This window comes from Tamandua tetradactyla, chromosome 2 (genome assembly GCF_023851605.1).
Source record: "Tamandua tetradactyla isolate mTamTet1 chromosome 2, mTamTet1.pri, whole genome shotgun sequence".
Lineage (NCBI taxonomy): Eukaryota > Metazoa > Chordata > Mammalia > Pilosa > Myrmecophagidae > Tamandua > Tamandua tetradactyla.
Window position 1 is genome coordinate 16,191,287 of NC_135328.1, and position 26,025 is coordinate 16,217,311.

General features: G+C 54.1%; 1 protein-coding gene across 1 annotated transcript in view; it reads left to right on the forward strand.

Moving 5' to 3' along the window:
- Positions 1 to 26,025, forward strand: part of COL15A1 (collagen type XV alpha 1 chain) — a 104,720-nt gene that overhangs the window by 41,882 nt on the left and 36,813 nt on the right. The window contains exons 5-15 of the mRNA XM_077140205.1: positions 769 to 849; positions 5,067 to 5,217; positions 8,534 to 8,646; positions 10,599 to 10,754; positions 11,876 to 12,037; positions 14,397 to 14,540; positions 15,496 to 15,639; positions 18,734 to 18,793; positions 19,630 to 19,722; positions 20,745 to 20,870; positions 21,237 to 21,299. Of these exons, the coding sequence (XP_076996320.1) occupies positions 769 to 849; positions 5,067 to 5,217; positions 8,534 to 8,646; positions 10,599 to 10,754; positions 11,876 to 12,037; positions 14,397 to 14,540; positions 15,496 to 15,639; positions 18,734 to 18,793; positions 19,630 to 19,722; positions 20,745 to 20,870; positions 21,237 to 21,299 (1,293 nt within the window). The remainder of the gene's footprint in view (positions 1 to 768; positions 850 to 5,066; positions 5,218 to 8,533; positions 8,647 to 10,598; positions 10,755 to 11,875; positions 12,038 to 14,396; positions 14,541 to 15,495; positions 15,640 to 18,733; positions 18,794 to 19,629; positions 19,723 to 20,744; positions 20,871 to 21,236; positions 21,300 to 26,025) is intronic.

The window sequence follows — 26,025 nt, forward strand, 5'->3', positions numbered from 1 at the left end:
AAGCCAGCCCCAGAGAGCCTCTGCCACCGTGACAGGCCCTCCAGCCGAGCGGTTCCCAGGGAGTACATTCCTGGAACTTCACTCCCCTTTCGGGTGGGGTCAACCCCCAAACAGAGTAGAAGCCAGCTTCATTAATGTGTTAAAAATCCTGTGGATTCGGTGGCAGCACTGCCGCTCTGGGGGTGACACTGGACTCCATGAGAGGGTGGGTGCTGGAGCCTGGGGCCCTGCCTGAGAGAAGGAAAACCTTCCCAGCCGAGCGCCCACTCCTTCCTCCGCTTCTACCTGCGGGTTGAACCGTGGAGACGCCCAGGAGTCCAGGGACCAGGGGTAGGCTCCGGGCCCTGCGGTGGCCATCGGAAGCAAATCGAGCGGCCCTGTGGCCACCCGGGGGGACCCCCAGAATATCATGGACCCAATGGAGGACCCCAGGGACCCCCGTGCAAAGATGGGGAACACCTGTCAAGAGGGACCGAAAGGAACCTGGAAAAGTGGGAGGCAGATGTGTAGGGAAACTGTGAATTGATTGCATTTTCACTTGCTTGTTTGAGTGAGAAAATGTAGCAGGAAAGGTTTAGTTAAGCATCATGCATATGCAACACGCTCCCTCCCCAACCCCTTCCTCTCTTTCTCCCCCTCTCTCTTTCTGTCCCTGTCCCCCCACAATCTCTCTAACACACACACACACATACCAGGCTTCTCTGCCTTCCCAGCAGCCTACTCGTGCAAACGCCCCCTGTGCCGTGTTGTTCTCGTTTGTTCCCCCAGGGGTCAGGAGAGGCCAGCGGGCTTTCGGATGCAGACGGGGTGGCTGAGATCCTGGAAGCTGTCACCTATACCCAGGCACCGGTGAGTGTGGGGCTGCCCCACGTGGTCTAGCTCAGCTTTAGGGGACTGAGAATCATGGGGGGAGCAGTCCCCAGAGCCCAGGCCCATGGTCGTTGGCCCACCTGGGGTACCCGGGACAGTGTTGGCCACTGGGCATTGTGTGAAAACCCCAGGTGAGCCGGCTCACCCCGTGCCTGGTTCCACCCTGGCCCACACTACATGCTTCATTGCTGCCCTGCTGTGTGGACTGGGGGGACTCATTCAACCTCTCTGAGCCTCAGGTCCCTCTTCCAAAAACCGGTGATTGGAATCCCGTGTCCCAAGACGAGGCAAGGTGAGATGAAGCAGTGTGGGGACAGGTCTCAGCCACCACCTGGCCTGCACGGTGGCCGTGGTTACATTTGCTGGGGGCTCGGGCAGTGAGCTACTTGCTACTTGCAGTGTCCTTCCCAGAGTCACTTCTGGTCCCAGGGGAAAGCACCCTCCACTCTGTGGCCCAGACCTCCTCCCGTGGCTGGGCGTCCTCCCTCAGAGGACCTGCCCTGAGGCCACCACAGGGAAGGGGTTTGGAAAGCGCTGGGTCAGCCGCAGGGATACCACAGCCCATGGTGACTGAAAACAGCAAGCATCAAATCACTGACAACAGAAAAGCCCCAGGCGATCACCTCTGCGGTCTGGCTCACTCCTTAAATGCATCTCTGATGGAAGAAAGCTTGGCAATAGAAATAATGCAGAGGCTGTAGATCACAGACCGCTGGCCACAGGGGTGTGGGTGGGGCCGAAAAGACCTGCAGGGACCTGAAAGCTGCCTCTTTCTTTTTTTTGTAAATTTTCTCACTTTACGAACCGGCAAACTGAAGCCTAGAACAGGGAAGAGACATCCAGAGCTGGGGCCAGAGCCTGAGCCTCTGAGGTGCCACCTAGGTCACAGGCTTTGACCCCATTGCTGCTGGCCCAGGGGTGGCCTCAGGACACGTCCCCTTGGGCAGCTAGGATGGGCGAGGTCAAGGTGAGAGGTGCCTCCTGTCCAGTGCCTGGGGGCAGTGTCACCATCGCACTGTCCGCGGACCCCCAGCCGCCCACCTGAGGCCCAGGGCAGCAGGCACAGAGCGGGGCTCCCCTGGGCCTTGCAGCCTGATCTGTCTCCAGTTCTCCATCTAGGCGGGCAGCGGACTCGGGCAGGGATGGATGCCGGTGGCCAGGGGCGCCCCAAGAGGAAGGCAGGAGGGGGTGGGGGTTGAGAGTGACATGACGTGGGGCTGGGGGTGGGCCAGGGTGGACAGGACTTCCCTTCTCGAAGGGTGGGCAGCCGTGGTGGAGAAATGGTCAGGGATGTTGGCAGGGAAGGAAGAGGCCCAGCCTTTCCCATGCCCCCATGAGCTCTGTACAGCTCATTTTACTTACCCCCTGCAGCCACCCAGCCCCGGAGCAGATGGGAGATGGGTGCCCCAAGGGCAGGCTGGGCTTGGCCAGGACCACTGGGCACTGCAGGCAGGTGTCGGAGCACACTTCTGCCAAGAGGGGGTGCCAAGTAACCCCCCAAAGTGTCTGGAAAAATGGGGAAAGCGTTGTTGGTGATGTGATGGATCTGTGGCCTTGGGGGTCCCCCAGACACTTTCTTTCTCAGCCTCACCACCCGTCTCCCCTCTTGGCGATTTCAGAAGAACTGGTGCAGGTTGGTTGCCCCCCAGCTGCAAGCCCCAGCTCTGCCACTTACAGCTGTTAACCTTGAGCGAGGGACCCTCTCAGAACCTCCGCGTCCTCCCCTGTAAAATGAGGTGCTGCGTGAGGGGGCCCAGCTCAGGGCAGGCCCCGTGGGGGGACCCCGTCACTCCTGGCTTGGGCTGAAAGGACCTGCCAACCTCTGGGGCTGCCCCCAGTTACTGAGTGAACTACCCCTGGGCTGAGGCTCTGAGTTCTGGTCCCTTCCCTGCGCTTCTGACCGTCTCTTTACAGAGGCCTCTGCTTCCTTTCGTCCCCTCTGCAGGGAGGTATTTTCTACCCAGGCTGGAATGGGCCACGGAGGGGCCAAGAGTGTTGCCCCAGCCTGCCTGGCCTGGAGGTGGCAGGCTTGGAGTCCAGGACCAAGGCTCTGTCACTTACAGCAGCCCCAGTGGGGCCTTCCCCCTTTTGTCCCCTCCTGAAAGGCTCCATGGCTCTGTTTGGAATTTCCCTCATGTCTCAAATTTTCCCCTTTCCTCTCTGCCCTGCTTCTCTCTTGGAATGACTCTCACTTCCCTGTCCTCATGCATTACAGCCTGCCAGCCCCCTTGAGTGACAGAACTCAGGCTGGCATTCCCGCCTCTTCTGGGGTTTCCCACACTCTCATCCCTCATCTGTCCCACCCTCCTCATCCCAGAGCCCAAATATCTTACACGGCGGCTTCCTTCCCAGCCTCCCACAGACTCCCAGCAGGCTGGAGATGTGCTTTCTTGGGCCGCTCCTCGCGGCTCCTTACCTGATGTCATTTCCAGCTGGGAGAAATGAGGAGATCCTCCTTGGTGTTCTTGGAACCATCTCCTGGGGTAGTGTCTACTCTCTCCTCCCTCCACCATTGCCCTAGCTTCTGCCTGGCAGAGGCTCTTCATGGCAACCCCCTGGTCTCTGGGCTTAAGCCTTAGCTCCCTCAATTCATATTTTCATGGGTTCTCCAGGGAGAAGTCTCCAAAGCTCTCACCCAACCATGCCACTCCATAGCAGCCATCTATTGCCCTCCCTCAGGAGCCTGTAATTCCCATCAAGGAACCAGCCCTGCCGTCTCGCCTCCTCTCCAGGCTCTGCTCCTTGCTTCGCTTCTTGAACCCTCCACTCTGGCCGAGCCCAAATTGTCCAGCCCCGACAATGCCATGTCCTTCCACACCCCAGCCCCTCCCTCCGACCCTGTTCTCTGAAACTGGGCTGGTTCGTCAAGGCCCAAGTCCTGAAAGCCTTCCCTTATGCCTCCGCCCCAGAGATTTTACAGTACACTAAATGACATGTCCGCCCTCATTCTACAAACATCCCCTCTTGCTTATTACAATTTTTGCAAGTGCAGATGAGAAAAAAAAAAACCTTAACACCAATACCTGAAGAAAACCAGTTTCAAGGTATTGCTGCCTCTAGCATTTTAGAAATCCAGCGATACTGATGATTGAGGCCTATCATTGATGAGTCTCCGATTGTGTGCCAGGCGGTGTGCTGAACTCCTCTGTGCATTTTCCACTATGTTGTCCCCGTTTTACAGAGGACAAAGTTGACGCTCAGTAGGGCCATTTGACTTGCCCAGGAGGACTTAGCTAATAAGTGGGAGTCAGCCCATGTCTGACTAGGAGAACTGAACAGTTAAACCCTTACTTATGTGGCTCCTAAGAATTCCCCTTGTCCCGGTGGTCCAGAGACTCGTTGTTTGTACCCTACATTCTGACAGTAAGGAAATAGCCTCTGTTATTAGTCAGGATAGACAGGTTTTGCTGCAGTAACAAATACAATAAAGGTGTATTTCTTGCTCACACCAACCCAACACTGGTTGGCAGGATCCTTCCATTCACCTCTCAGCCCCTTGAACTCAGAAAGGGATGAGACAATATCAGTGCTGACAAGCCCTAGGACTGCTGAGCTGCTTATGGTATGGCGGGTCTGGGGATGAAGTGACGATTTCGCTCTGCACTGCCTTGCTACTCTGTTTCCAGCTGGCTGAGTTTGTTTTTGCTTTTGTTTTTCCTCCCTAATTGGTAAAGTTGGTTAAGCCATTGGCCGGCTTTGGAAAAGCTTCCTTGGAAGGAAACCATCCCCATCTTTTACTTGCACAGGTGTCCCTGTCTTCTGAGATGGAACTGACATGGCATTTGTTAAGTGCACCCTGGCTCCTTCATTTGTTCATTCCCTCCTCCGACAGATCCTTTGAGCACCTCCCCTGTGCTGAAAGATGGCTGCAGATGAGATTGACACCACCTCACTATAAATGCAGCCACATTTCACGCACCGCCTCTAGCGCGCGCTCTTTCAGGCCCTGGAAAGTTCGGTGATTGACAGGCGGATCTGGGCTTCCTTCTGGGTGTTGCCAGTACTTTCTGGATACGTTATTTTCTCCAATGATATTCACAGCCATTTTTGGGGGGGTGGCGGGGGTGCATGGTCCAGGAATCAAACCCAGGTCTCCCGCATGCAAGGCAAGCACTGAACCCTCCGTGTACCCTCACAGCCATTTTCACCCTGCTTTACTGCCAAATAAATCCTTGGTTCTCGTTTCTTCCCTTCAGCCTGAAGACGTGCAAGTCAAACCCATAAACACGCCTCCACCTCCATCCCCTCTTTCCGAGGAGGATATGGAGATCTCCGGTGAGCCTGTACCTGAAGGGACCCCGGAACCCACCAATGCAAGCACCATCGAGCCCAGCAGCCCCGAGCAAGGTAAGTCCCTGATGCACCCCCAAGCTGGGTGGCCTTTTCTGGGTGCTCAGCCTGGGCCTCATTTAACCTTCCCCACAACCTTTTTAGGAAAGGATTTGAATCATCTTCATTTTACAGACAAGGCTGAGAAATCGAGTCACAGAGAAGTTAAGTGCCTACCCAAGGCCATATGGCTAGTGAAGAGCAGATCTGGGATAGCTGGGCTTTTAACCCCCAGCCAGGCCCCACTCCTGGGGTTTACCAGAAAAGTTATAATGATTGCGTGACCATTGTTGCTGTTTCTTGAAGACCTACTGTGTGCAGGTCAAAATCACCAGCCGCTGTTTCACAGATGGTAAAACCATGCTGGGAAAGGCTAAGGGGTGTTGCCCGTTCAGTGCCCGGCCTGTGAGTGAGCTGACTCTAGAACCCCTCGGAGCAGATGTGAGCTCCCAGGCAGCACCCAAAGCCCGAGATAAGCCTGTACTTTCTGCCCTTTATCACAGGGCTGGCCATTTCAGATGGAAATTACAGCCCGTGCCAGAGCACTGAGATTTAGGTACAAGGTCACTCCCAGCTGCACTGTTCTTAATGACACACACACAAAAAAACCAAACCACCCACACAGGGCCTGGCTGAGCAAATTAGATTTTGCTCATATGCACAGCCTGAAATGGGTCAGGCCGAAGACTAGAGATCCAGAGAGGTGATCTTGGAGTATCCCACCCAAAAGCGCAGATTTCAAAACTCTGTGTGTGCTGTGGCACAAATTTTGGACGTCATTTGTATCTATGCATATATAGCTGTAGAGAGTGATATGTATGTGTGTGCGTTAGGATGTTATGAACAGTTATCTCAGGGTGGTAAGGCTAAAGATGGCGTTTATTTTCTTCTTGTGCTTCCGTATTTTACAAATCTTCTGTAATACTTTGTATTATTTTTTTTTCTTTTCTGCCATCAGTAAATGAATGCTATTTTTAAATTTTTATTAATAAAACCAATCAACATCCAATATGAACATTCTTTTTTTATCACATAGTTGTATATTCAGCGTCATGATCATGTCTTAGAACATTTGCATCAATTCAGAAAAAGAAATAAAAAGAAAACAGAAAAAAATTCATACATACCATAGCCCTTACCTCTCCCTTTCATTGATCACTAGCATTTCAATTTAAATTTATTTTAACATTTGTTCCCCCTATTATTTATTTATTTTTAATCCATATGTTTTACTCATCTGTCCATACCGTAGATAAAAGGAGCATCAGACACAAGGTTTTCACAATCACACAGTCACATTGTGAAAGCTAAATCATTATACAATCATCTTCAAGAAACATGGTTGCTGGAACACAGCTCTACATTTTCAGGCACTTCCCTCCAGCCTCTCCGTTTCGCTTTAAGTATAAAGGTGATATCTATATAATGCATAAGAATAACCTCCAGGATAACCTCTTGACTCTGTTTGGAATCTCTCAGCCATTGACACTTTATTTTGTCTCATTTTGCTCTTCCCCCTTTTGGTCAAGAAGGTTTTCTCAATCCCTTGGTGCTGAGTCCCAGCTCTAGATGTTAATTTTAACCCTATACTTGGGAAGCCTATGGGAGAGAGAAGGTATACAGGACTGAATAGGAAAAACTGTACGATTTAATCAGTTCATGATAAGACCAGGGAGCCGGAGTTTAGTGTGGGAAGCCTGTGTGCGGGGAGTCAGACAGCAGTTTGGAGGGAATCTCCCCGGTTCCGACGCCTGTCTGCTGCCGGCTGCGGCGCCTACTGAACACTCCCGCGTTTTAGATTCCTTAGCTGTTCTCTGGGGCTGATACCAATCTCTGCCTGGTGGAGAAGGTTGAACGCGGCAGGGATGTGTAACGGCTTGTGGACTGTGACTGCTATCTCATCGGTGGAATTGGGATCTAACCAGGGTCTCTGGGAAGGGCAGGGAGCCGGAGGGGCAGCTGGCCAGCGTGTTCCCCAGCCCAGGGTGGGTGATGAGGAAACAGACCCCGGCACAGCTCGGCTTCCCCAGATCAGCCAAGCTGGCTCTGTGGCTCACCAAAGGCTAAAGGGAAATCCCGGGAATATTCCTTTTGTCCTTTGGGCAGACAGCCAGATGGTGAGGGGAAAGGGGCCTGAACGCCCTGGCCAGGAACAGACCCCTAGTATGTTTATTCCAAGCTTCCCTGACCGGGTGGCCTCAGCCCCAGGCCAACCCTCCTCCCTCCTCCCAGGGGTCAGGCCTCCCAGGCCGCCGGCCGCTTGCACAGCGCCCCCTGGTGGTCAGAGCAGGGAGGACGCGCCAGCGGGACCAGGAGGGGCGCCGGGAGGGGGCGGGGGTTGCAGGACGGAGTGTGTGCGCAGGGTCCCCGGGGGAGTCCCGCGGCCGCGCCGACTTGTACTTAACTGGGGAGTTGTGTGAGTATCGCGTGAGGGGCCAAGTCCCAGCAGAGGGACAGGCCGGCCTGGGTGGGTAGGGCCCCTCCCAACAGGACACGTCCTTGAGTGATGGCGCCTTGCGGGGTCCCTGTCCCACCTCTGCCCGGCGGCCCCCCGGCTCGTATGGGTGGGTGGGACCGACGGGCCAACGGGGGCCTGCCGCGCAGGGGCGCAGCCCAGAAGGGGCGTGCTGGTATGACTGCGTTTTCTGTGCCTGCGGACTCCACTGGTTTTTCAGTTGAATTGTGCTCATGGTGACAATTCAGTCAACACGTGATTGCATGAACCAAAAACTGACGATTTCCTCTCTTCCCTCCACTCCTAGCTCCAGAATAAAATACATGAAATTTCTATATAAATGTATTAAAAGTATGTATTTATGTTATTTAGTCATCATTTAATTCATATATGCATATATATCTGATGATGATAAATCATGTATACTCACTCATTTCTCTTTTACAAATATAACGCCATACTGGCAATAACAGTTAATTGACATTTATCGATTGCTTGCTCATGGAGGCTGTCCTTGATACTTTTTTTTTTTGCATTAATGTATTTAATCCCAAGAACGTAATTCTGATAACAGCCCTACGAGGTGTGAATGACCCTTTTTGCAGCAGAGGGACCTGGGCACAGGGTAGGCTGCTTGCTGCAGGCCACGCCACCGTAAGTGACAAGGTGGGACTTGAGTCCCCCGTGGGTGCCAGAGCCCCTGCGCCGATGGCCGCCTCTGCAGTTTTCCTGTGACTTCCCCTCCACCTGCACACACACACACACACACTTTGTCCTCTGTTATGGACGTCTTTCCAAGGCAGTAGGGAGAGGGACACCTCATTCTCCAAGGCTACAATGCTTCCTCACCCATTGCACATCACCTGCTTCTCCCTGCAGGGTCCGGCGAGCTCCCGAATGCCACGCTGGGGGGGGCTCCTCCTGTGGACGGGGACCCCATTACAGACACTGGCTCCGGGGACGGGGTCCTCCTCCATGTTGCTGAAGAGAAGGTGAGTGGCTGGAGGTTTCATTTGATGAGTCCATAGTAGGTTTGCTTGTTTCACACTTGATGGTGACTTTTATTGGCCACCCCAGAAAATCCTGAGGGTTTTTGTGGAAAGGCGCTGGGTACCTTCCTCGTGTTTCAGGGGAGTCCCCGGGCCCTAGAGGCTCTGTCCGGGACACCCCAGGACAGCGGGAGTTGAAGCAGCTCAGGACGGGCCGCCTCGCCCCTCCCGGGTGTCTGCTCCCTCCTGCTCTCCTGTGAAGGTGTGGGTGCCGCAACCCCTTCGGCCCCTTGAGTCCCTGAAAGAAGGAATCGGATGGACGCAGGGACCTCTGCTCATTGTTTGGCAGTGGGAAACTGGCTTTTACTCCTGCAAAGCCAGTTTTTGAAACGCTGGACATAGTAGAGTGCTCAATGAAAGCAAATGGAGTTTTCTCCCCCTGGTGCCTGCTAAAAGCCCACAGCTCATCCCTTCCTCCATCCCAGAATGAAAATTCGGACAGTTCCCATTGCTTTCCCAGGCCCTCCCGGGTGTGGGCCAATTTCACAGGTGTTTTAAAAATCAGTCCAGTGTAATATCAAAAATTCCACAAAATACACCTTCTCCCCTTCCATTCTCAGGTCAGGGCCAGGCCAGGAACCGCCCACAGGGAAGGGGTTTCTTTCCCAATTTCTTGATCTTTGTCTCCTGCTGTGACCCACCTTCCTTCGCCCCCGTGTCTGACAGCTGCAGGGTCTGCCCCACCTGGGGAGGGTGTCAGGGAAAAAGGACACAGCTTTACATGACTGGTTGAGTGCTGATTCCTCAGATGCCTGATTGCTGGAACTTTCTTGGGTGCTTTTGTGATTTCTCAGAGGTCCTCCTGCTATTCCACTCTTAGCGTCACCCCACTTTTTGTCTTTCATCTTGCCCTGGAAAGAATTTGACACCTGTCCCCAAATTCCAAACAATGCATAACATACTCTGGCATTGTTTGTAGCAGGGAGATGTGAGAGGTAAAGCCACGTAACACTAAAAATTCTCTCCAAAGAAATTCTTCCTCTCCAGCCACTCAACCGCCAAATGAAGTCCTTAATTCTTCACCTTTTCTTATACAGCCTGGAGGTAGGTGAGGGGCTGATGCTGGTAGAACTGGTTTCCTTTCACTTAGCATGTCCTCATACATGACCCGGCTCCCTCTGGAAGGATGTGGGATTCTTTCATGCCTTAGGGGTTGTACTTGCCCTTTGGGGATTTAGCTGGAGTCAGAAAATGTCTCATTTTAACATCCTGTGACTTCATCTTTCCTGTTTTTTTGTTGGGGGGGGATGGACAATAATTCTGCCAAGACAACATATGCTACGTGGAACAAAAGGGTCAGATAAGTTTGGCGAATTCTGTAGTTTTATTTCCCTTATTCAAGGCTCTAAGAAGTCCTGCAAGAAGAAAATCTGTCTTACTCTGGTCAACCTAGGTATCCAAAGGAACCACTTTTTTGCAAAATAAAACAAAACAAAAAACCTTGGGAGACTAAGATAGAATATACTCTGTCTGGTGATACCAGCAGCCAAAGACACTCTCTCTTTCCATTTCCCTAATTGCTGTATAACCTTCGGCAGATTTGCTTGTGCGTTTCCCAAAGAAAACTGAGTCACAGGGAAAAGAGGAAGCGATAATGTGTTGCAAACACATTTGGCTTGTTCCTGTGGCTTCCGAAGGGCACTTTAAGGGGGTCTCAGGGAGTCGACATGCCTAGATAGAAGCCTCTGTACCTGGCATTGACTGACTCGAGAGGCAGTGATCTCGCTGTTAGTGGTGTGTGCAAACAATTCCAGTTTGTGCTCAAATGCCAAATGTGGACGCCTTGGTGGTCTCTCCTCTCCCTGGGATTGTCTGCCTTTTGAAGGTTGCTCTGGGGTAAAGGGAGGGGCCCTGCAGGCTGTCCTGTGCAGCCACGGCCGTGTCTTTGCCTCCAGGGCCCAGGTACTGAAGAGGATTTAGCAGCAACAGCAGCAGCAGCGGAACCTGAGGTGCCCTTCGGCACTGCTTGGGAGGCAGAGGCCAGCAGCCTGCTCCCCGGGGATCCAACAACCCTCACCATGCCCTCGGAGAGCCCCAGGGACCGGGTCACTGTAGGTAGCACGGAGGGCATTCTCCACTCCACCTGCTTCCGGAGTGGGGGGTGGGGGGGGCACATGCAGGGGGTCTCCCCTGTGGGAGCAGGCACCGTCCTACCTCATCTGTCTGCAGAAAGCAGGGGGAGAGCCTTTGGGGGTGAGAACTGAGATCCCTCCGGAGGCCCTGAACCTGGAGGCCAAGGCATTTGTCGGCTCAGCGAGTGGCTGTGGTGGAGCCCTGGGTGGGCTGTCAAGGGGGGCAGGAGGGGTGAGCGCGCCTGTAGGGGCACGGGGGGCTCTGGGAGCACAGAACAGGGTGCAGCATCCAGAGTGGGGTGGAGGAGCCTCCCTGAGAAAAGGATTTCGAGGGTGGGAGGAGGAGGGGAGAAGCAGCCGGGCAGGAGCAGAGATTGGATATGGGGCTTCCACGAGCCCCAAGTTCAGTTTGCCTGCGGCGTCGTGCGTGAGCGGGGGCACCCTGAAGGGTATTGAATGTCCAGTGGCATAGCCGGAGTGGGATTTTAGGGAGTGCCCCCCGATAACCAAGAAGAGGAAGGTGGCGGGGGCCGGGCAGGTGGGGGCAGTGGCCCGGGTAGGGGACGGGTGAGTGCCCACGAGGAACTCCCGACACCATCATGTGCTGCCCGGAGTTCCAGCGAGTCCCCCGGGTCTGACTGGTTAGAGACCTTGGGGAGAGCGGGTTTAGGGGTGCGGGAGGCCAAAACCGGATTGCCCTGAATAAAAGGAGAGCGCGCGAGAGAGGAGGATGTGGGCAGTAAGGACAGGAAGCTGGGATCCGAGGGCCTGGGCTTTGGTCCCAGCACAACTGCACGAGCGCTTTGTGGGACCTTCCCAGGTGGGAAGGGGGCTGCAGGTCACCTCCGGGTCCCTCAAGGTTGGCTGGTAGGAGCTGGACAGACCCCTGGGCAGTGTGCTGGCCAGGGGCACTCCCACGTGGGTGGTGTGGGAAAGTGCAGGTTTCTGTGCGGACCCACCTGGCGGGCAGCGGTGCCAGGCGAGCTCACAGATGGGCCTGTGTGTTGAAGGGGAGGGAGCCGCGGGGTGCCTTCTCCAGCCTCAGGCTCAGTCACTCCAGGTCCTGGGCCCAGGGGTCCCTCTGATGTCTTCCTTTTCAGGGGCCTGACGATGGTGAAGGTTCAGGGGCCCCTACAGCCGCTGCAGCAGGGGAGGCCGAGGTGCCCATCAGCACTGCCGGGGAAGAGGAGGCCAGTGGCGCGCCCACCGGAAAACTGGCCCCTGCCACGTTCACCGAGAGTCCCAGGGAAGAGGCCACTCTGGTAAGAAGTGGAAAGTGCTGGAAGGTTGAGCTCCTGGCTGGAGCAGACCCTGGCCTTCTCTGAGGGTGGGTCTTCACTCTGTCCAGCAAAGCCAGAGGCAGCCTGCCCCTAGGGGCACCTCTGACCAGAAGCGGGGCAGCTGGGGGAGCCAACAGCCTCCCAGGCCGCTGGGGAGCTGGGCCCATCAGAGAGGTGGGAGTCAGTCCTGGGGGGGCAGCTGCCTCCACCCGCAGGGTCCGGGAGCCAGAGCTCCTGGTGGGAGTGATTCTATAAGAGGTGCTGAGTGACCAAAGTTTGTGCATCTACTGGATTCTCTAGGAGATATATGTATCCGACATATATATATATAAAATGAATTTTATTTTAAGGAATTGGCTCTTATGATTTTGGTGGCTGGTGAATCCAAAATCTGTAGGGCAGGTTGGCAGGCTGGCAGACTGGCAGCTTGGCAGAGAGGACCCTGCAGTCTTGAGTGCAAAACCCGCAGGGCAGACTGGGAACGCAGGCTGGATTCGATGCTGCAGTCTGGAGTAGAATTTCTTCTTGTCTGGGAAACCTCAGTTTTGCTCTTAAGGCCTTTAAATGGTTAGTTAATGTAGCCCACCCACGCTATCAGGGGCTTCTCCTGCACTGAAAGTCAGGTGCAAGATACCTGCACAGCAATGCCCCGCCCAGCGTTTGGCCAAACCAGTGGGCACCAGCCAGGTTGCCACCTAGAATGATCCAGCAGAGTCTGTTTCTGGGCATGAGCACCAGGCTGTCGGAAGGCAGTGAGGGCACGGAAACGGGCAGGGGTCCCCGGCAGGCGTCAGAGGGCAGCCCTGTCTGTCCGTCTCTGACTCTGCACCCAGGTCCTGCAGGCTGGACACGGACCTTGCAGGGCACTTGGCATCTGTCCCCATCGTGAATGGCCTGAAAGTTCTTCTGCCTCAACTTCTGCAAACTAAACACATTCCCACTCCTCCCTGCTGCCCACCTGCGGGTGGGACCACCATCCCTCAGCTGCCTAATCCAGAGTTTTCTTCCCTCATCCTTCCTTCCCCTTCCTCATCAAGCACCAAGCCTTGCTGCTCCTCTTCTCCCATAAGCATGGAACCCACCCACCCTCTCCTTTTCCATTGCCAGCACCCTGGACGGAGCCACCCTGTTGCCTGCCAGGCGACCCTCCCTCCCCAGTGCTGTCATCTCCCTGCTTGGCAGCTTCTCGTTGCTCTTTCCTCCTGACCCAGCAACCCCGCTGGCCAATCTTGTTGACCAGGTCAGGCCACTCCAGCCTCCTTGACCTTCTTCCAGTTCCTTGAACAAGCCTCTTTCCTTCTGGCCTCAGAATCTTCCCATCCCCTCTTATGTCATCCTAAGTGGTCAGTAAGTCTTGCCTGGCTGCCAGCTGGCCTGTGAGCTCCAGGAGGACAGGTTTAGGGATGGATGGACCTTCATCCCCACACATGGTGGGTCCTCCGCGGACTCTTGCTGGGGGAATGAATGGAGGGGGGCGCCAGGCCTTCCCGCACCACCAGCACTGGCCTTCGAGATCATTCCCCACGTTGGCTCCAGCCTGGCTCACTCTGGCTGGGCCGCCTTCTCCTTCCAGTCTAACGTCCATCTGGGGGACTTCCCGGCAGGGAGGGCGTGCGCCGGCCACCTCGCCCGGGCCAGCTGCTGGCAGTTAGACGGGCTGTTTCAATGAGCAGAGGGGCTGCTACTGCCTTCTTGGTTGTCTTCTTTCTACTCTTCTCCTTCCCCAGTCTTGGTTTTCTTCTTCATCTTTTTTTGTCTTCCCTTTTCCTCTTCCTTGTCTCCTCTCCTGCCATCTGTCTCCCGTCTCCCATCTCCTTCTCTTCTCCCGTCCCCTCCCCCTTCCTTGCCCCATTTCCTCTCCTTCTTCCTCCCTTCCCCTCCCCTCTCCTTCCCCCTCCCTCCCTCCTCCTCCTCTTTTTACTTCTTTAAAGACACAACTCTTGTCACATGGTAAGAAAAGCAGTGATCAGGTCCCAGTTCCAGGGTGTCTCAGTGCAGTGGAAACCAGAACCTGCCTGGCAGCACTGGCTGGCAAGAGAAGGGCTTCATCTACAGGTGGTGAGCCTCCAATTACTGGAGGTGTGCAAGCCCAGGTGTGTCAAGGCCAGAAAAACCCTTGGCAGAGAGGAGAGAGAGGAGATTCGGGGGTCCATGGGATGAACCGAGAGATGCTCCCTAACCCTGGAGTTCCAGGAGGCTTCAGACAAGTGTTAAAGCTGCTGAGAAAGGGAAGCTAGAGAGGTGGGGCCCCGCTCCCCCCCCTCCCCGCAGGCACCTCCCCTCCACCACCTGCCTGGTGCATGGGGAAGTGGCTCCATCCCCTGTGCCAATTTTGTTCCAGGAGCTAAGCAGTGAGGAAGACTTGACAATCGAGGCAGCTGCAACAGAAGTGCCCTTGAGCACGGCCGGGCCTGAGGAGGCAGGCAGGGTGCCCACGGCCGGGCTGGCTCCACCCCCACCTACGGCGGCACCTGAGCTCACTACGGTAAGTGCCATCCCCCTGGCTCACGGGGGAGAGAGAGGACAACACCAGGCAGACGGGGCAGTTATGGCCACCCCAGAGGGCGGGGAAATGTGTTTGCACTTCACTGTGTGCCGAGTGGGGCAGGTGCAACTCGAGGGCAGTGGGATGTGTCAGAAGAAGCAAGCGGGAGAAAGTCGGCGGTCTTAGTTTGCTGGAGCTGCTGAAACAAAGGTACCATGGACAGAATGGCTTAAATGGCAGAAATGTGTCGCCTCCCACTTCCTGGGGCCAGAAGTCCCAAAACACGGACTGGGTAGGGCCAGCTGCCTCCTGGGGGAGAATCTGTAACTCTTTCCTCTCTCCTGGCAGGTGGCTGGCAGCCCTCGGTGTGGCTCAGCTCGTGGCGGCATAACTCAGTCTGCCTCCGTCACGCGGCTGACCGTCTGTCTGTCTGTCCCCATTTCCTCCCCTTAGGAGGACCCCAGTCCTATAGGGTTGGGACCCATCCTGACCCAGTTTGGCCTCATCTTTACTAAGCACATTTGCAAAGATCCTATTTATAAAAAAAAAAGAAAGTTCAGTTCCCAGGACTGGGATTTAGGAGTTGACTGTGGCTTTTTAGGGGATGTGATTCAACCCATAACACCAGGAGACTGGGCTTTTGTCCCAACCCTTGTCCAAGAAGAACATTCTCAGAGGCAGAGTGGTCCAGAAGGTTGGACGGGTCTGCTGGGGGTGGGGTGGGGGTGGGGGGCGATGAGCTCCTGGGTGCCCACAGGGAAGGCGCGTGCTTCCACAGGGAGCGTGCAGGTCTGGGACCCTGGGACAGTGTTGGGGGACAGCAGGTTGCAGGTAAGAAAGTGTTCTGAGACAAGCCTCGTGCCATGGACCCAGCAGCTACCCAGGTCCTCGCTGGCCCCATATGAGTTCCATCCATGAGCAATGAGGCCATTCCTCGGGCTGGTTTCGTTCTCAGGGTCCTGGTGACGAAGAAGATTCATCATCGGCAGCGGTGGAGGAGCCCTTAACCACGGTGGGGGCAGAAGAGTCCAGCAGTGTGCCCCCAGCCGGGCTGCCGCTCCCGGTACCCACAGCAGCCCCTGAAAGACAGCTCACTCCAGTAAGTAAAGTGAAAACCTGACTTGGCAGGCCTTGCAGGGGAGAGAGAGAGAGAGGCTGAATTGCTGGGGTGGAGCCTGCCCTGGCTTTCTCAAATGTGGGTTTTCATTTTTGGGTTACAAAGTGCCCCAGTTTGGGGGCTTCGAGGGCCTCCGACCCAGGAAATATGGAGCTGCTGTAAGGAAGCTGCTGTGTGTAGGGGAAAAAGCAAGAGGGAAAAATCTAGGGGACCTTCGTGTCCCCAGTTGGCCCCTTCCTTGTTGGAAGTGAGAACCTGCGAACAGACAGACCCATCCCAAGCTGTAGAGGCTCATCTCAAAATGTCCCGAGGTGGATGTTTACACACCTGGAGCACCAGTGCCTGCGAGATTGGCCGGGGCTGTAGAGGGAATCCAGACATCAAGGGATCATAGAAACCACGATGAGTTTCTGTGGTTCTGGGTGAAACTTTAAGCAAATCCTTTCATTTCTCTGGGCCTCACCTGCCTTGTCTGTGAAAGAGGGTTGCTGCAGGGTCGAATCAGAAGTGCCCAGGAGGCCCTGGACACACGCCAGGGCTTGCCACCCCATGGCTGTCTCTCCTAGTAACAGGAAGCCTAGGGGTAGTCCCCAGTGTGGGTTTGCATGAACCAGGGAATGACATTGCCCTTCAAATTTCAATACTTTTAAAGGAAAATGTTCCTTTGGTGGCTGCTTAGACCTGTCCGGTTTCCCAGGTAACACTGGGTTGTGTGGGACTGGAGCTGAGCTGCTGGCATGTGGTCCTCTGGCTTCAGCGTCTTAGGACTGAGCTGGATGGGGCAGAGACTGGGGACTAGGGGCCCGGTGGGGTGATTTACAACAAATCCCAAACGTCATATCCCTTAGCTCATAAATGCATCAATGTGTATTGCCAACAGATTGATTCGGGACCCTTTATTTTCCATAGCCACAATGTCATTCATTATTCCTCTAACAGAAGACAACAATGCCTTTTTACAGTTAATTTGTCTGAATCCGAATCCAGACAGGGTCCATATATTGCATTTGGTTGATAGATTTCTTGTCTCTTTTTAATTGGTGCTTGTCTCCCACTTTCTTTTTGCCATTTATTTGTTGAAGAATCTAGGTCAGTTGTCTTTAGATCCTTTGTATTTTCTGCTTTGAGAAATTGGCGCTTGGTGGGGGTGATGCTGAGGGGAGTGAGATGGGTTGGGCTCTCCGGGGGATCCTCTTTGTTGACATATATTAACAACCTTCAAAGCTGCACTTTGTTGACCTAGAAACTTCTGTTCTAGGAACTAATGCTAGAGGGGGTAGTCTAAGGTGTAAAAAGGCCTTGTGTTTTAGATGTTAATCTCAATTTCACGTATAATAGAGAAAAAATTGACATGACTTAACTATCCAGCAAGAGGGGATTGATTGAATTAAAGTATATTCAAACAATGGAATATTATGTGGCTATTAAAATTACATTTACTAAGAGTATTTAATGATGGAAGAAAATGCTTTCCATAAAATATTAAGTGAAAAAGCTGGCTATAAACTAAAGCATATTGTATGGTCTTAATTATTTAAAAATATGCACTGGAAGGAAAAAAAATTCTTAAAACACTAGAAGGAAATACTCAGTTGTGGCTTTGAAGTGCTGGATTTGGGGTGGTTGCTAGGCTCTTCATACAGTTTGTCATTTCCCACCTTGGGAGCTTATGACTTCTACAGTGAGAGTTAGAGGAAGAAAAAAAACGCTTAAAAAAGATGTATTCAATTCCTGTGGCTGCTGCCGCGAATCACCACAAACGACGTGGCTTAAAACAAACATTTATATTCTCACAATTCTGAAAGGTAGGAGGCCAAAATCAGGGCGTCGGCAGGGCCACACTTCCATCACACCCCGTAGCCCACTGCGGCATTTCCTGGCCTTTGTGGGTGTCACCGCTGCAGCCTCTGCCTCCTCGGCCTTCACGGGGCGCCTCCTCTCCTCGTGGAAGACCCCCCTCTTCCAGCCAACTCACCTGAACTAATTCCATTTGCAGTCACCCTGTTTCCAAACAGGGCCACAGTCGCAGTTACCAGGTTAGGATTTCCACCTCTCTTGGGGGACACAGCTCTGTCCATGACATAAGAGAAAGCAAAAGGGAGAACCAAATCTTGGTCCATTCACGGATGAAGACAGATGGCCCTTCAAGGGTCTGTGTCGGCAACGTGCCATGATAGCCCTTTTCTGACCAGTTGGCTGAGAAGCCTGGGAAAAGCAATCCATGGGGCATCCACTGTGGAATACCTTTAGGGTCACTCTGAATTTCTGAGTCTGCCTGGGGAGCCCCTGGGCTGCCTCGGGGACCCTTCCCGTCTCCATGCGCCCTGCCCAGTCCTCTGCCCGCCCCCCCCCCCGCCCTCCCCCGGGGCTGCCCAGACAGTCGTTTGGTGGAGGCCACTCCTGGGGCTGACCTGTCCCTCCTCCGTGCTTTAGGGTCTGCTGCAGGGTTTGTAGGGAAGCAGAGGGCCGGGGGCCTGGGGAGCATGGTGTCCTATCCTGTCCCTGCCTCTGGCCACCTCAGTGGATGCCACACCCCAGCAGGTCTCTGAGAGGGGATGTCACCCTACACATTTTGGGGGATTTCACTCTCCTTTGGGTGGCCTGGCCCGCCTGTCACCTTATTGGCCTGCACAGCCTCCACGATGCCCCTTGTTCTCATCTCTGTCTCCCCGCTTTTCCTGATGGGTCATTCTAGAAGCATTTCCTGAGCATCAGCTGTGGCCGGGTCACGGGAGGGGTGGGCCTTAATGCAGGTAGGGGCCTGGAGAGTTATGGGGCTGGCGGGGAGAGCGGGATCAGCTCCAGAGGGCAGGCGTGGAGGGTTTGGGCCTGGAGCCCACTAAACCAGGGGAACCCTAGGTGCAGGAGTGCATATGCTGGGCTTGTCTGCACCCCAGTTCCTTCCATCACACCCCGTAGCCCACCAGTGTGAGCAGAAACTCGGGGTTCCCTGGCTCTGCGTGGGGCAAGGTGCCCCCTGGGCTGTTCCTTTTTTTTCTCCCCCAGTTCCACTGAAAGAGAAGGGGGCAGCAGGCAGGGGGTGCCTGGCTCTCACCACTCACTCTGCTCTCCCCAGGCAGATGCTGGGAAGGGGCTTCCTGACTCCCCTGGACTAACCACGCCTGCTGGACCCACGGTAAGACCCCCACTCTGGCCCCACCCCCAAACCCCACTGCGACCTCTTTAAGCCTGGCATGAACCCCCAAACCCAGCTCCTCCCTAGAGCCTCACAGCAGGTGTCAGCACACACACAGCCACCCCCCACACACATGTGCACCCAAGCATGCACACACTTGTACACACACGTACACTCAAGCATATACACTCATACGTGCACATACACACTCACGTGCATATGCACAAAGGCACACACACATATACATGCGTATACTCATGTGTATTCATAGACACACATATACACACACACACAGACACCACACACATGGGCAGTGATCGCATTAGTCCTTACCTGGTTCTGGTCTCTGTGAATTGTGTACTACAGAGATATTCTGGAAATGTCCCTTTTCTTCTTTAGGGAATTTGATTCAGTCCCACAAATATGTACCGAGCACCTTCTTAGCCCCAGGCCTTGTGCTGGGCACGGGGTCCCTGCAGGCGTCTCAGGGTTGGGGCCCCTGCGGGTGTCTCAGGGCTGAGCCCACCCTCGTCTGGGGGCCGATGGGCACACACACAGCTGAGCTCTGCCAGGTGGTCGCAGCACCGGACAGAGACCTCGGCAGACGGAGATGAATTCCACCCAGAAGCGCTGTGGGGAGGCCCGCGGACCTCTGAAGGGTGGGAGGAGCTGGGAGGCAGGGAAGGAGGCCGCCGCTGTGGACAGCTGGGCGAAAAGGCCCGAGGGAAGCTGGGCGCAGGGGTGGGGCTCCGGGACAGGAGGAGAGGCTTTGGGTGGCTGGGCTGCCCTTGGGGGTGGCGGTGGAAACCAAGTCGTGGGGTCCTTTCCCTCCCCAGGCGGGGACGGAGGCTGAGGGCTCTGACCTGGGCTGGGGCTCCGGCTTGGACTTGGGCTCTGGTGGCCTGGAGCACAGCGAGGACCTGCTGAGGGTGAGTGTGAAGCTTGCACAAGCCGGTGTCTGGGATTTCCTCCAGGGTAATCCAGGGGGGCGGGCTGTGGGGGGGGGGCGTGGTGGCTGTGGGGGGCACGGGGAGGGGCCAGGGGGTGTGGGGGAGGGGACGTGGGGGGTGTTGGGGGCTGAGGATGAGGCCGCGGCAGCAGCTCCTGATCGTGGCAGAGGCTGACGGTGGGTCTGGAGAGTTCATTATACTTTTCCGATGACTTTTGTGAGTTTGGTTTCGTTTTACATCCTTTTCAGTACCCCTCCTCCACTCCCCCTCCCTTCCGGGGCGGGGGGGTGGGGGCGAGGCACTGGTCTTTCTCTGGGAAGCTTCACACTCTGGCTTCCACCGCCGACCCCTCCCACTGCCCTTTGGCTGCCTCCTGTCCCCTCCAGTGGCGCCCTGGGCTGGGGTGCCTGTGGTTCCCCCTCAGATCGCCCCCAAAGGGCTCCCGTGTGCCCAGCACCCCAACCTTATCTCCAGCCCTTCCTCCAAGCGTGTGCTGTCCCCACACTGGAAGGCCCCCGGCTGTCCCTGGATGAGGGAGTCCGGAGGCAGAAGCAGCTTCCATGTCAGCTGGGTGGGGTAGAGTGGGCTCACCCAGCGGGGATGAAGAGACTCGCGCATTTCAGGAAGTGCTGTAACAGGATTAAATCAGCAGGCCCGTTTTGAGTTTGAGGTGTTTCCCTCAGTTAACCAGAAAATGAAGTTAACCTGAGGACCTCTGAGAATCCCAACGATGTGGGTTCTTATTGTCTTACACACATTGAGGAAAAAATATGACCTAATGGGGTCAGAAAGACCTGGCTTCAAATCCCAGCTCTACTCCTAGCTGTCTGTGTGTGTGCATGCTCACCGAGCCTCAGTTTCCCCATCTGCAAAGTGGGAACACCAGTCCCTGCCAGCAGGGCTGCTGTAAGGGGTGGGGAGATGTGGGGACCTCACTTGGTCAGTAAATTTATATTCTCCCCCCCTCGCCCCCTGTTTCTAACACAGCGTCTGTTTTTCAGGGTCCCCCAGGCCCACCGGGCCCGCCCGGCTCACCTGGGATTCCAGGAAAACCAGGAGCTGATGTTTTCATGGGACCCCCTGGGTCTCCTGGCGAGGATGGAGCTGCTGGGGATCCAGGGCCCCCGGTGAGCAACTCAAGTCAGCACCCCCACCCCCACCCCGTGGCCAGGGGGCCTCCTCTAGACAAGGAGTGGGTACGAAATGCAGACCCTGGTGCTGTCTAAGGCTCACGAAGAGGAGGGAGCAGCTGGCATCAGTGCAGGGGCTGGGGTGGGCACCGGGGAGACCAGCCAGCCCAGCCCACCCTGCTGCCCCCACGGAGAGTGCAGGCCCCGTCCACAGGATCCCTCCAGCACAGGTCACGCCGGGCCGGGCACTGGCCTTCCTTGGAGCCCCCGCAAGCCTGCCCCCCTTTTCCAGCACACTGATGTTGCTTTGCTGTTCTTATCAGAAGTGTCCTGGGCTGACTGTCACTGTCGCTATTCCCTCAGGGCCCCGAGGGACAGCCTGGACTTGATGGAGCCTCCGGCCTTCCCGGGATGAAAGGGGAGAAGGTAGGGAAGGTGGGAGACCGCCCACCCATGGGAGTCCCCAGGCCGCACTTCCTGGCCTCCACTCTGTTCCACTGCTGCTGGCCGGGTGGCCAGGCTCATTGCGCCCAAGTCTGAGCTCAGCACCTGCCCTTCCTACTCCTCTGAGTCCCCGGCTCGCTAGCGCCACTGCTGTCGACACAGTCACCCGGCCTCGGAGCCTTCCCCACCCCCCTCTCCCTTTCCCGCCCTGGCTTCTGCAGCTCTCCTTTCTCTCCTCCCTGGTTGGACAGGGCCTCTGTTTCTGTGGCAGCGGGTTTCCCATTGACCCCCCCCCCATTCTCTCCACCCTGCTCCCCATTTCCCTTCCTCCAGCAGAACTTTATCAGCCACTGCCCTCCCCGCTGAGAAAATGCCCCTTCCCCTTCTGCACTCGCCTGCCTCCAGCTCCAGCCCCTGCAGAGGGCGGGGGAGCCTGCCCAGACGCTGCGGAAATTCCCTGGGTGTGCTCTTTTCTCGCTCGCTGGCCCTTTGTACGTACTGTTTCCTCTGTCTAGCCCATCCTCCAAGGCCCAGTTCAGATATAGCCTCTGGGAAGCTCTCCTGACCTTTTTTGCATATATGCACAGCACCAGTTTCCGCACGTAACCAGGTACATATGTACGACTCAGTGATATCAGTTCCATTCACAATGCTGTGCCACCGTCACCCCGTCCACCCACTGCTCAACTTCCCCTTCACCCAAGCAGGAACTCTGTATCCACTAAGCACTAACTCCCCATTCCCCCACCTCGCCCCCAGTCCCTGGTAAGCCCTAATCTACTTTCCTAAGGCTCTGAATTCGTATGTTTTAGGTGTTTCAATAAGTGAAAACACACAATATTTATCTTTTTGCCTCTGGCTTATTTGACTCAACTTAATGTTGGCAAAATGCATCCATGTTATAGCATGTATCACAATTCCATCCCTGTTTGGGGCTGAATAGTATTCCATCGTGTATCTGCAGCCCATTTCATCTGTTTGTTCTCTCTCGTGCTGGACGTGTGGGGCTCCCACCCTCCCTGAGCAGAAGGCATCTCCCTCCTTCCTTCGCTGTCCTCTAGTGCAGTATTTATTCTGCTGGGACACTAAATCTGCCTGCTCATGTGTCTGCCCCTGCCTTAGCTTCCTAGAGCTGCCGTAGCCAAGTCCCACAAACTGGGGGGCTAGAACAACAGAACCGCATTGCCTCCCACTTTGGAGGCCAGAAGTCTGAAATCCAGTACGTGGCAGGGCTGCCCTCCCTCTGAAATCTAAGGGCAGGATCTGCTCTGTGCCTGTCCCCTGGCTGCAGGGGCCGTGGAAGCAACACCTGGTGTCCCCTGCTCAGTTGTCACACGGCTTCTCCCCTCCTGTCTGTTCATCTGTCCAAATCGCCCTCTGCTGACGGGGACCCCAGTCACTCTGGCTTAGGGGCCACCCTGCTCCAGTGTGGCCTCACCTTAACTAATTGCACCAGCGATGGCCTAGTTCTAAAGAAGGTCCCGTTCTGCAGCCCCGGGGTTAGGATTTCAATCTGTCTTTTGGGAGGGGGTACACAGTTCACCCTGTGACAGGCCCCATCCCAATGACAGGGATTTCGTGGTTCTGACTGTGGAGACTCGGAACCTAACAGGGCCTCTGTCAGCACCCGAGGAGTCAGTGAACCCGCCTTCAGACTCGATGCTGCTTCAGCGCACATTCTTGGAGTCTCACCTGCCTTCTCCCACCGGGGCGCCCTGCCTGGGAGCCCTACGCTGGGGCAGGGTGTATGCGTATGGGGTGGGGGGGGGAGGGTGGGGGGAAGGGGGGAGGGGGACTGGGCGCCTGCCCCCAGGGCTTGTTCCCAGCCTGGCAGTCAGCAAGCGTCCCTGGGGTTCAGAGGAATTTGTACCCCTCCTAGCTAGGGTGGGAGTGGGGTCTTCCATGCCCCCTGGCTGGATAAAAACATGGAAATCGCTGGCTCCCAAGACAGCATCTTCATGGAACTGAGTTTCCAGTTCCCATCTGCTCTCAAGTGTGTTTATTTTCACTGAAATGGCAACTTGATTTCCGCGGAAAGCTCATTTCCCAGAAAAAGAAGAGAGAAAATCGTCAAGCTTTGTAGCACTCATTTTGCACGTACCAACTCTCTTACAAGAAATTACATTTTGCAGGAAGTGTCACAGAGCTGTGCTTATCTTGCGGGCTCTTCTTACCAGCTCCCTTCACCCCCACCTACCCACCTCGCCCACACAGACTTGCAGGCAGCACCCTCCACTAGGTGCTCAGAGAACCTGCTGCGCACAGCCCCCCAGGCTCACCCACCACGATTGTGGAGGAAATCACCTTGGTTTCTCCCCCTGAAATTTGCCTTGACTTTCTGATCAACCCATACCGATGGCCCGGGTGTGGCATCAAGAAGACAGGAGAAATCAAAGAAAAAAGCAAAAGAACAAAAGACAAAAACAAAAACAAAAACAAAAAATAAAAATAAAAATAAAAAAAGAAAAAGAAATAAAAAAAAGACAGGCGAAAGAAGATGACCAGTTTCAGGAAGTTGCACAGCACCTAATCCAATGATGCATCTGATCCTTCACTCCCCTCCACAAGAGCTATTCTTTGGCTTGCACACCTCCAGTGATGAGGAACTCATTACCTATCTAGCCATTATTGTCTATGATTGGATGGATCCACTTTACTTAAGCTGTGATGAAATCAGCCTCCCTTCTCACATAGGCACATAGACCTGTCTAAGGAGTTGTTTGAAGTTTTGTACACAGAAATTCAGTGCCACTCCAGAGGCACTCTTCTTGCCTTGGGAATCTGGTGCTTCCTCCCTGAGATCCAGTCCCACTCTGCCCTCCACTCCCTCTGTCACCATTCCTAGGCCAAGGGTGGCAGGGTCACCCAACCAGAGAAGAAAGGAGCTCCCTGAAGAAGTTTATCATAGTTACAAAGGCAAAGAACATGGTCTCCCAGTCTGGGGAAGGAGAGAGGAGATGTTGTGTGTTGGTTGCCTATTGTGAGGGTTTGGGGCTGGGCACAAACACCACGGCCTTACCTTTCTCATATTCTCTGATAGCTTTGTTTAGCTCCATCCTTGGCTGGAGTCTCAAAGGATCAGAGCTGGAGGGGACCTACAAAATGATTGAGGCCCTTAACTGGGTCCTGGTAGGGTCGCAGGATGGTGTTAGTGTGGGGGCAAAACAACGCCATTTTAACCACTTTTAATATTGATTTTTAGTTATAAAAGTAGCATATGCTACATGTTTCATTGTTTTATGCATTCTGTCTTCCTCTTTATTTATTCTTGTTGGTGTGTATCCTTTAGTAATATTCTCAGAGAGGGTCTTTATTTTGATCATTCCGTTCTATATGTATAATCAGTTATTCACAATAACATCACATAGTTGCATATGCATCATCATGATCATTTCTTGGAACATTTTCATCTATTCAGAAAAAGAAAGACAAAGAAAACAGAAAAAAATTCATACATACCATACCCCTTACCCCTCCCCCTCACTGATCACCAGCGTTTCACTCAGAGAGGGTCTTTAGACAGCAAACTTTCTAAGACAGTAAATATTTCAAAATACCTTTATTTTACCTTGACCCATTTGGCTGGGTATAGAATTCTAGATTCCAAACCATTTGCCCTTGGCATTTTGAAAATAAGCCTCCATTGTCTACTAACATCCAGTGCTGCTGACCTAGAGTCTTATCTTACACAGGATATTGAAGGTCATCAGAGTTCTCTCTTTGGCTGATTTTAGGATTATTTTCTCTCTTTATCATTGGTGTCTTAAAATCTTCCCCTAATATAACTAGCTGTGTATTCTTCTTTAAATCTTTCCTTCCCTTTATCCTTCTCAGTTCTCTGGGGGCCTTTTAATCTGGGAACTCCATATTTTTTTCAGCTATTGGTTCTTCAAATATTGCTTTCTTTCTATTCTCTCTATTGTTTCCTTTCAACACTCTAATTAGATATTGAAATTCCTGGTTCTGTCTTCTGAATCTCTAACACTTTGGTCATTCTTTCTAGTTGTTATCCTCTTGTGCTGATGTTTGGGAGAATTCTGTATCTTTCTCTTCCCTAGTTCTCTCTTCAGATGTGTCTGTCCTGTTACTCAGCCGTTCTACAGAATTCTTCATCAAGTTCTTCATATCGACAGTTATATGTGTTTATTTCCAAGATCTCTAATTAGTTCTTTTATCATAACCCCTTGTTCTTGTTTCCTAACAGCTTGCCCTTGTTGCATGACTGTGGTAAGCTCCCTTTTCTTTCTGAGCATATATATCGTGTACCTAAGGTCCTGGCTGGATTGCTTTCTCCATTCTCTCTCCTCGGGTGCACATTCTTCTGTTGACTTGGCTTCTCTTTTGTAGTGTTGCCTTTGTCACACAAGAGCTCCTTGTGTTTGCTTCTGAAATTGGCATTCCTCTTTAATCTGCTTTCTGCCTCTGTTTGTACACCTGCTGAGGCGTTGGTCTGTGGCTCCTTCTGAGACCTGCAGGTGGGTGGGGGAGCAGCTGTGCCACTGAGCAGGGCACCTCAACAGCTGAGCCTCCAAGTTTGGGGTGTCCCTGGACTACAGGGGTTCCCTGGTCACCTAGGGGCTCTGCCCTGTCTCTTTGTCTTGAAAAACAACCCTTTTTGTGTTTGTAACAGCAGGAATCCCAGAGATGCCCCTTGGCAGGAGTGGGGAGTGGGGACAAGATTTGCGGGGGAGATGGGCAGGACTCAAGC